The sequence below is a fragment of the Malus sylvestris genome, chromosome 4 (assembly GCF_916048215.2).
Source record: "Malus sylvestris chromosome 4, drMalSylv7.2, whole genome shotgun sequence".
In the NCBI taxonomy this organism is placed as follows: domain Eukaryota; kingdom Viridiplantae; phylum Streptophyta; class Magnoliopsida; order Rosales; family Rosaceae; genus Malus; species Malus sylvestris.
The window spans coordinates 23,094,114-23,103,752 of NC_062263.1; the positions used below are offsets into that span (position 1 = coordinate 23,094,114).

The 9,639-nt window shown below is 36.2% G+C and overlaps 2 protein-coding genes and 1 pseudogene across 2 annotated transcripts in view; all 3 read right to left on the reverse strand.

Annotated features, from left to right (window-relative positions):
* Positions 1-4,275, reverse strand: part of LOC126618221 (probable LRR receptor-like serine/threonine-protein kinase At3g47570) — a 29,314-nt gene extending 25,039 nt beyond the window's left edge. The window contains exons 1-2 of the mRNA XM_050286284.1: positions 4,215-4,275; positions 3,528-3,643 (exon numbers count right to left, since the gene is read on the reverse strand). Coding sequence (XP_050142241.1) covers positions 3,528-3,643; positions 4,215-4,275 — 177 coding nt within the window. The remainder of the gene's footprint in view (positions 1-3,527; positions 3,644-4,214) is intronic.
* Positions 214-3,534, reverse strand: LOC126619127 (probable LRR receptor-like serine/threonine-protein kinase At3g47570; annotated as a pseudogene).
* A 1,961-nt stretch (positions 4,276-6,236) lies between the features above and the next one.
* Positions 6,237-9,378, reverse strand: LOC126618222 (probable LRR receptor-like serine/threonine-protein kinase At3g47570). The gene is made up of 2 exons (XM_050286285.1): positions 7,047-9,378; positions 6,237-6,846 (listed from the first exon to the last, which is right to left on the reverse strand). Exons 1-2 carry the CDS (start codon positions 9,376-9,378, stop codon positions 6,434-6,436), a joined length of 2,745 nt encoding a protein of 914 aa, XP_050142242.1. The 3' UTR covers positions 6,237-6,433.
* Positions 9,379-9,639: the final 261 nt, after the last annotated feature.

Sequence of the window (9,639 nt, forward strand, 5' to 3'; positions counted from 1 at the left end):
TGGTTTTATCACAAAAGGCCTCGGTATTAGTTGGAGTAAGGTTATGATATTTAAACTCTTAGTTTCTCATTGATACGATCGATGTGAGACATTTCAACATTATCCACCTTCTCTCTCACACTCCAAACACCATTTGCAAATTCTATCAAAGCTGATAGCAGTTTGTAACTACTTTTTGCAGAGTTAGCCATTCAACAAAGAACATAAAAAATATTTATCCAACAAAAACCACTAATCATTAAAATTCTAAAAACACCACACAAATTAAAATTCAAAAGCTTCAAGTCATATAAGTAAAACACACCACAAACATCAACGAGAAAAAATTCAAAGCGATAGCAAGAGAAAGAAAGCAAAAATAGAAAGAAAATTTTGGTGAGTAGATAGTGGAAAATATTATTGATGAGTGATCATGTCCTTTCTCCTTTGGGCAGCATGCTTTGTCCTTGTCAAGTCTTCTTAAACTTTGAGGTACGTGTCTCTGATTGTGCTCATTTTTCTGACAACCACGTCTATCAGCATCCACTCCCTTGGTGACGTTGCACAACAAAAGAGTCCTATCTGCATCACTGAAACCAAGCATTCCTTTAATTTCTTTGCTTTCACCGAGCCACCATTGTTACATCTGGATGGAGTTCGTTCTCGCACTATGTCATTGTTGACATCACCATCTGTTTCGAGGTCGAGGATAATTGAATGGTAAACAATGTCCATGACATGGTCAGGCAAAGCCATGACTACAAATTGGTAAATGCTTAGACCGCCTTTAAACATGTCATCGGTAGGTCTTTTTCCTGTGAACATTTCCAGCAATAGTATCCCATAGCTGTAAACATCTCCAAGTATGGAAACTTGGCCTCTTGTGCCGTACTCTGCCAAGACAGACATACAATATGTCGTATGCAATTGACTATTAGAACAATATATTCTTTAGATTATATGTTACTTATTTTCCAAGAAAAAAAGAGGCAGTAACGTATTTTTCATAAATAGAGATTAATTAGTTGTTTTTTTTTTGTAATAATTTACTAAGAACATAAAGTTAGAATGACAGAAACTCATACCTGGAGGAATGTAGCCTATAGAACCCTTTAGCTGAGATGACATTGTTTGACTAAAGGAGGGATCATTTGATGTTTCGAAGAGAAACCTTGCCAAACCAAAATCCCCAACATGGGCTACCATATCTTCATCAAGTAGTATGTTGCTCGGCTTTAGATCATAATGAACAATGGTCGTTTCACAATGGTGGTGGAGATAATCTAATACAGAAGCAACATCAATGGCGATGTTCAATCTTTGCATAAAACTCATTCTTTTGCTTGGAGATTCCTCCTTATATCTTGGATACAACATTGAGTCTAGACTTCCATTTGCCATGAACTCGAAAACTAGACTTTTGAAGTCCTTGCCCTGGTTATCAAAGCTCGAGCATGCAGTTATGATCTTGAGAAGATTACGATGCCTTATACTCCTTAAAGCTTTGCATTCATCTATGAAACTCTTGGAAGCTCCTTGTTGTTAAAGGTTTAGTACTTTAACAGCAACTATTGTTCCATCACTAGGAATTACCCCTTTATAAACAGAACCAAAACTTCCCAAACCAATAAGATTATCCGCAAAGAACCCATTAGTTGATTCAACGAGTTGTGAGTAGGAGACACCTGATGTCCAATCCTTATATGAACGTGAAGTTGCAAGTCTATCTCTTGACTTTTTCAGCATTGAAAAAGCAACACAGAAGCATGATAAAGCAATTATGATTCCAAATCCACAGGCTATGGGGATGACTACTTTTGGGGTATGTAGTCCTCGAGCTACTTTTGGGGAATGTAGTCCTCGAGATGAATGGTGTTTTTTTTGGGGGCATGAAGGTAGATGTAGTTGTGAGATGCCACCACAGAGCCTATGATTTCCAAGAATAGAAACACCACTAGCATTTGCAAAAAATACCTCTTTAGGCAGCTCGCCCTCAAAATCATTGTACGAAAGATTGAGATACTTGAGAGCACCAAGCTTGCCTATGAATTTAGGAATCGGCCCAGACAAGTTGTTGCTTGAAATATCAAGTTTTTCCAAGCCTTTCAAATTCTTAAGAGATTGAGGAATCATTCCTTCAAACTTATTACCTTGCAAAGACAAGCGCTCCAAACTAGTACAACTGGCAAGGGTGCTCGGGATTTCACCTAATAAATTGTTTCTTGATACATTTAGCTCCGTGAGATGCACTAAATCACCCACCTCAAAGGGCATCAGACCCGTCAAATAATTATCAGATAGGTCTAAAGAAATTGAAAGAGTTGAAAGCTCCATAAGCATTTTAGGTATGGTGCCCGTAAGGTTGTTACTGGAAAGGGAAAGATCTAATAGGTATGGTGCCCTCAAACCTATTGAACTCCATGTAAAGGTTTAAAAATGAAGTCATGTTACCAAGGGAAGACGGGATTGACCCAGAGAATTCATTAGCATCCAAATACAGTTGCTCTAACTTCTTTAGCTTCCCAATTTCAAGCGGGACACTACCACCCAAATGGTTATCGTCTAATGCTAGAATATTCAAGTTTATAAGGTTTCCAATGCCGTTAGGGAGGCTTCCATGTATCAAATTTAACCCTAGACCAAGAATATTAAGTTGGGTCGACAAGTTGGCTATGGATCCCCCAAAGGGGATACAAGTATTATCCTTATATATAGAGGGGGATTAATCTATAATTAATATAGCCTATTGTTAGAGATGATGCTGGATGAATTGGTTGCATACAATACAGGCTTACTAAACAAGTTTTTGAGTTTAAAACCTTGAATTCAAATAGAGTACCAAACGGTCTCTAAAACTCCCAAATTAACTACAACCCTAGCCAGCTATCTGGCTAGCGGACTCACTTAGCTTTCGAGAGCCCCTTAGATGCTCCTGCATCAACTGATAACGCTACTACAAATTCCAACATTTCAAGACTAACCCAATTGCAAATCTGCATAATTTCAACAATTTCATGCCAAATTGCAGGATGTTTATATTCGCAAATCACGAAATTTACGCCAAATATATCAGCTACGAATATTTGTAAACTCTTTTACAACTATGCACAAAAATAATAGAAGTGGTTTACTTTTGTAACACCAATTCATCAGAGTAAGAACTAACAAAGAAGGTAATTTCAAGAAAATGTGAAAGTTCATCATCATTGAAAAGCAGTTCATTGCCCCATAAGTACAAAAACAGAAAAAACCCACAATATTCCAAATTTTTCCAATTTTAATTTCTAGTTACTCTTTCAACTTCTGGGCGCTTGCGATGTTTGCCTAATTCCCATCACAGAAAACATATTGTGGAATTTAAAAAGGCTGTGCAAATAGATCAAACGATTCATGAATTGAATAGAAAAAGGAACCCTAAAACAGGTAATCGAATGCGCATTCGGCTAGAAATTTAAATTTCAGATGGAAAAAATTCAAAATTAAGCAGCAATTTCTACATACTCGAAAGCTAGAGAGGGAGAACGAGTAGCTAAGGGGCCAATGATTACCGAAGATAGATGGAGAGGACTCGGATGAAGGGCTGCTACTGAGAGATGCGAGCACAAATTTGGGATTGGCGCGATTGGGGGCTGACTGAGAGAATCGAATAGAAAGAAAGAAGTTCAAAAGTCGAGTACAGTTAGTAAAATTAAAAAATAAAAACATAAAAAAAAGGTCAAAAGTTAAGAATGCCTCTAACTTTTGATTAAAATTTAAAAATTTTAATTCAGAAAATTTAGGTTTGGGTAAATAACTAAAATGGTCTATGAAATTTGCATAACTCATTACTTTGGTCCCTAACATTTCAAATCAATCAAAGTGGTTTCTGAGATTGTACACCATCCATCATTTTGGTCATTTCGTTAAAAACTCCGTTAAGTGTCTCAGAGCTTTTGACCGAAAGTTTGGGCAATTTTCAAAACTTCGTAACTCAATCGTTTCTTAACCAAATTCGACCCATAATATATCAAAATGAAGATATGAAAGTGTAGAATAAGATTATACTTATTTAGAAGCCCAATAGGTGCCGGAGATAGCCGGAAAATATCTTCAAAGTTGACTGGTCCGAGAGAAAACTGAAAAACTCGCCGGAAACTGGGTAAACTTTAAACGTTCATAACTTCTTCAATACTCAACGAAATTAAGTGATTCAAAAACCAAACTCATACTTCTCGATGAGACGAAGATAACGATACCTTTTTGGATGGCTAACTCGTCGTGGTTTGGCCGGAAAACAGCTCGAAATTGGCTGTCCATGGCCACTTTCGAGCCGTTTTTCGGCCAAACCATGGCGAGTTAGCCATAAAAAAAGTACCATTCTCTTCATCTCGTTGAGAAGTATGATTTTTGTTTTTGAATCACTTGATTTCGTTAAGTATTGAAGAAGTTATGAACGTTTAAAGTTTGCCCAGTTTCCGACGAGTGTTCTAGTTTTCCCTCGGACCAGTCAACTTTGAGGCTATTTTCCGGCCATCTTCAGCAACCATTGGGCATCCAAATAGGTATAATCTTACTCTACAATTTCCTATCTTCATTTTGATATATTATGGGTCGAATTTAGTTAAGAAACGATTAAGTTACGAAGCTTTGAAAATTACCCAAACTTCCAGCCAAGAGCTCTGGGACACTTAACGGAGTTTTTAACGGAAGGACCAAAATGATGGATGGTGAACAATCTCAGGAACCACTTGGATTGATTTGAAATGTTAGGGACCAAAGAGATGAGTTATGCAAATCTTAGGGACCATTTTGGTTATTTAGCCTTTAGGTTTTAATCCATAAATAGTTTTTCTTCTCTAACATTTCTGGGTTAAATTTTTAAACCGAGATTATTAAAGAATGAATTTAGGATTTTTTTCTTCTTCTTAAAGTAACCTTTCTAAAAAGGAATAATTATGTAAACTATTATAATTTAATTTTATGAACATTTTAACCTAAAAATGTTTAGATTCCGATAAATATTGAAAAATCATTAAACCGAGACCCTGAAACTCGTGAAACACTATGAAAAATATGAAACACATAAATGATTTTTTTTAATTACTTTAGTCATTGGATTTAAATTTGGACCTTTAGATTTTTTAATTTTTTTTACCGATGGATTAGATCATATTTGATCTTAGCCGTTAGATTCAATGAATTTATAAATATAAAACTAAAAAAAGTACACATATAGGGTGGGCTAGTCCCACTAACCTAGGGAAAATCCTGGGCTAAATTTGCACCAAAAATGAGTTTTGGATTAAAACTATTATTTGCCCCAAGGGTTGGAGCAAGTTGGGATAAGTTTAAAACCTAAAATTTGATTTTACTCCGAGGATTAGAGATTGTCTGAGCATAGTTAGTGAAATGTATAGTATGTGAAAAATATGCACGGTGTATAACTTTACTAAAATAATACTTTGAAAATTTGGCCATTTTTTTTAAATTTTAATATTTATTAATCAATAATATGTTAAAAATATGGATAAACTGAATATAATATGTATTATTGAAAAACGTGTGAAAATAACGTGTTTTAAACATGAAAAATATGTATAGTACGTTGGAGTTTTAAAAAGCGTATTAATACGTGTACGAAAAACAAAACTTGTTAAAATACGTATGTACATATATAATAAGGATATTATACGCAAATTTAGTAACAACGAAGTTAAGTGACAATGCTAAATATTTTGAAAATTGTTATTGACACTTCAGAAAAAATCATTATGTTCTTTTCTAATAAAATATATTGTAAGAAATGTTAGCAATTTTCATATTAAATTTAATGTTTTGTTTTATACAAGCAATTTTATGGAATGGGAAATCAATCTCAGGCCTTCAACCACAACAGAAAAATGCTCCTAACTTGAATGTTCCTTTCACTCCAAACCCTTTGCACAAAACCTTAATGTTAAGCTCTCACCATCATGCAACTTTCTGCTTTCCCCTTTTACAAGTGAACATCTTTTTTATGTTTTCACTTATGAATACGGCAAAATAACATTTTTAGAGCACCGAGAACAACAAATTCCGAGATTAAAGAAAAATGTAAGTAGCAATGTTATTACTATCTACCATCTCTCTCACATTCCTAACACCATTTGCAAATTCTATCAAAGCTGCTAGCAGTTTGTAACTACTTTTTGCAGAGTTAGCCATTCAACAAAGAATACACTAGAAAAAAAAATCCAACAAAAACCGCTAATCATTAAAATTCTAAAAAGCACCGCACAAATTAAAATTCAAAAGTTTCAAGTCATATAAGTAAAACACACCACAAACATAAACGAGACAAAATACAAAGCGATAGCAGGAGAAAGAAAGCAAAAGTAGAAAGAAAATTTTGGTGAGTAGAGAGTGGAAAATATTATTGATGAGTCATCATGTCCTTTCTCCGTTGAGTAGCATGCTTTGTCCTTCATAAGTCTTCTTAAACTTTGAGGTACGAGTCCCTAATTCCACTCATTTTTCTGACAACTGCGTCCATCAGCATCCGTTCCCTTGGTGACATGGCACAGCAAGAGAGTCCTATTTGCATCACTAAAACCAAGCATTCCTTTAATTTCTTTGCTTTCACCGGGCCACGATTGTTACGTCTCGATGGAGTTTGTTCTCGCTCTATGTCATCGTTGACATCACAGTCTGCTTCGAGGTCGAGGATAATTGAATGGTCAACTATGTCCATGACATGGTCAGGCAAAGCCATGGCTACAAATTGGTAAATGCTTAAACCACCTTTGAACATGTCATCAGTAGGTCTTTTTCTTGTGAACATTTCCAGCAATAGTATCCCATAGCTGTAAACATCTCCAAGTATAGAAACTTGGCCTCCTGTACCATACTCTGCCAGGACATACATACAATATGTCATATGCAATTGACAATTAGAACAATATCTTCTTTAGATTAATATGTTACTTATTTTCCAAGAATAAAAAAGGCAGTAATGTATTTTTCATAAATAGATATTAATTAGTTGGTTTTTAGTAATAATTTACTAAGAACATAAAAAGGAAGTTAGAATGATAGAAACTCATATATACCTGGAGGAATGTAGCCTATAGAACCCTTTAACTGAGATGACATTGTTTGACTGAATGAGGGACCATTTGATGTTTCAAAGAGGAACCTTGCTAAACCAAAATCCCCAACATGGGCTACTATATCTTCATCAAGAAGCACGTTGCTCGGCTTTAGATCACAATGAACAATGGCCGTTTCACAATGGTGGTGGAGATAATCTAAAGCAGAAGCAACATCAATGGCAATGTTCAATCTTTGCATAAAACTCAATCTCTTGCTTAGAGTTTGCTCCTCTTCCCTTGGATACAACATTGAGTCAAGACTTCCATTTGCCATGAACTCGAAAACTAGACTTTTGAAGTCTTTACCTTGATTATCAATGCTCGAGCATGTAGTTATGATCTTGAGAAGATTACGGTGCCTTGTACTCCTTAAAGTTTTGCATTCATCTATAAAACTCTTGGAAGCTCCTTGTTGTTGAAGGTTTAATACCTTAATAGCAACTACCGTTCCATCACTAGGAATTATCCCTTTATAAACAGAACCAAAACTTCCCAAACCAATCAGATTATCCACAGAGAACCCATTAGTTGATTCAATGAGTTGTGAGTAGGAGACACCTGATTTCCAATCCTTATAAGAACGTGAAGTTGCAAACTTATCTCTTGACTTTTTCAGTATTGAACAAGCACCAAAGGAGCATGATAGAGCAATTATGATTGCAAATACACAAGCTATAGGGATGACAACTTTTGGGGAATGTAGTCCTCGAGATGAATGGTGTTTTTTTGAGGGGCATGGTGGTAGATGTAATTGTGGGATGCCACCACAGAGCCTATGATTTCCAAGAATAGAGACACCACTAATATTTGCAAAAATCCCTTCTTTAGGCAACTCGCCCTCAAAATCATTGTACGAAAGATTGAGATACTTGAGAGCACCAAGCTTGCCTATGAATTCAGGAATCTGACCAGATAAGTTGTTGCTTGAAATATCAAGTTCTTCCAAGCCTTTTAAAAATTGAAGAGATTGAGGAATTATTCCTTCAAACTTATTACCTTGCAAATACAAGCGCTCCAAACTAGCACAACTGCCGAGGGTGCTTGGGATTTCACCTGATAAATTGTTTCTTAAGAGATTTAGCTCCGTGAGATGCACTAAATCACCCACCTCAAAGGGCAGTAGACCAGTCAAATAATTGTCAGACAGGTCTAAAGAAATTGAAAGGGTTGAAAGCTCCATAAGCGTTTTAGGTATGGTGCCCGTAAGGTTGTTACTTGAAAGTTTAAGATCTAATAAGTTTTGGTAGTTTCCAAGACTTGGAGGTATACTGCCATCAAACCTGTTGACCTCCATGTAGAGGTTTAACAATAACGTCATGTTACCAAGTGAGGACGGGATTGACCCAGAAAATTCGTTACCATCCATATACAACTGCTCTAACTTCTCTAGCTTCCCAATTTCAGGCGGGACATTACCACCCAAATGGTTACCTTCTATTGCTAGAACGGTCAAATTTAGAAGATTTCCAATGCCGTTAGGGAGGCTTCCATGTATCACATTGGCCCCAAGAGTAAGAACTTTTAGTTGGGTCGAAAGGTTGGCTATGGATCTTGGGATCTCTCCTCCAAAATGATTATCGCGAAGACCCAAAAACACCAAACTAGTGCAATTAGCCAAGAAATTGAGAAAATTCAAGTCACCAACTTTTCTCTTTCCCAGTTGATTGCTTTCAAAGTTTAGCGAAACTAAGCTTCGCAAGCTTCCTAGACTTTCACTAGGGACTGTCCCAGAGAAGCCATTTTCAGCAAGCCCAAGACTCTGAAGTCTAGAAGCATTTGACAATGATATAGGAATATTTCCTCTTATTTTGTTCCCACTAAAGTGAAGCTGTATGAGATTAGGAAGCATAGTGCCGAGATTTGGTGGTAGCTCTCCATGTAAGTGGTTGATAACGACATTGAACATTTGTATGGAGGAAATATTATATATTGAAGAAGGGACTATACCAGACAAATTATTCTCCCCAATTGAGAATTGAACCAAGCCTGTTATATGCCCAAGCTCATTTGGTATGCTTCCTTGCAAATTGTTTCTCACAAGATCAAGAGTCCTCAAAGAAGAAAAGTTTCCTATCCAAGGTGGGATGGATCCAGTGAGATTGTTATCATACAGCCATATATCTTCTAAATTCAACAATGAACTGAGTTGGTTCGGAATTGACCCCTTAATATGATTGATTTCCAAATTAAGGAATTTTAGTTGTATGCATTGCGACAAATTAGTTGGAATTTTCCCACCAAAGGAATTATGAGAGAGGTTGAGATATTGTAGGCTTTGTAGACGACCCATTTCTGGAGGAATTTCCCCATGAAAGTTGTTGTATCTCAAATTGATTCCAGTGAGATAAGTAAGATTTCCAACTGAAGGTGAAATGGAGCCTACCAACTTTTTTGATTTCAGGTTCAACATCAAGACTCTTTTGGTGGAACGGTGGCATGAAACTCCAACCCAATTGCAGAAATGGATGGAATGATTCCACGAGCTCATGACATCAAAAGGATCTGTGGTTATTCTTTTCTTGAAGTCTAGCAGAGCCAAGCGATCAGATTC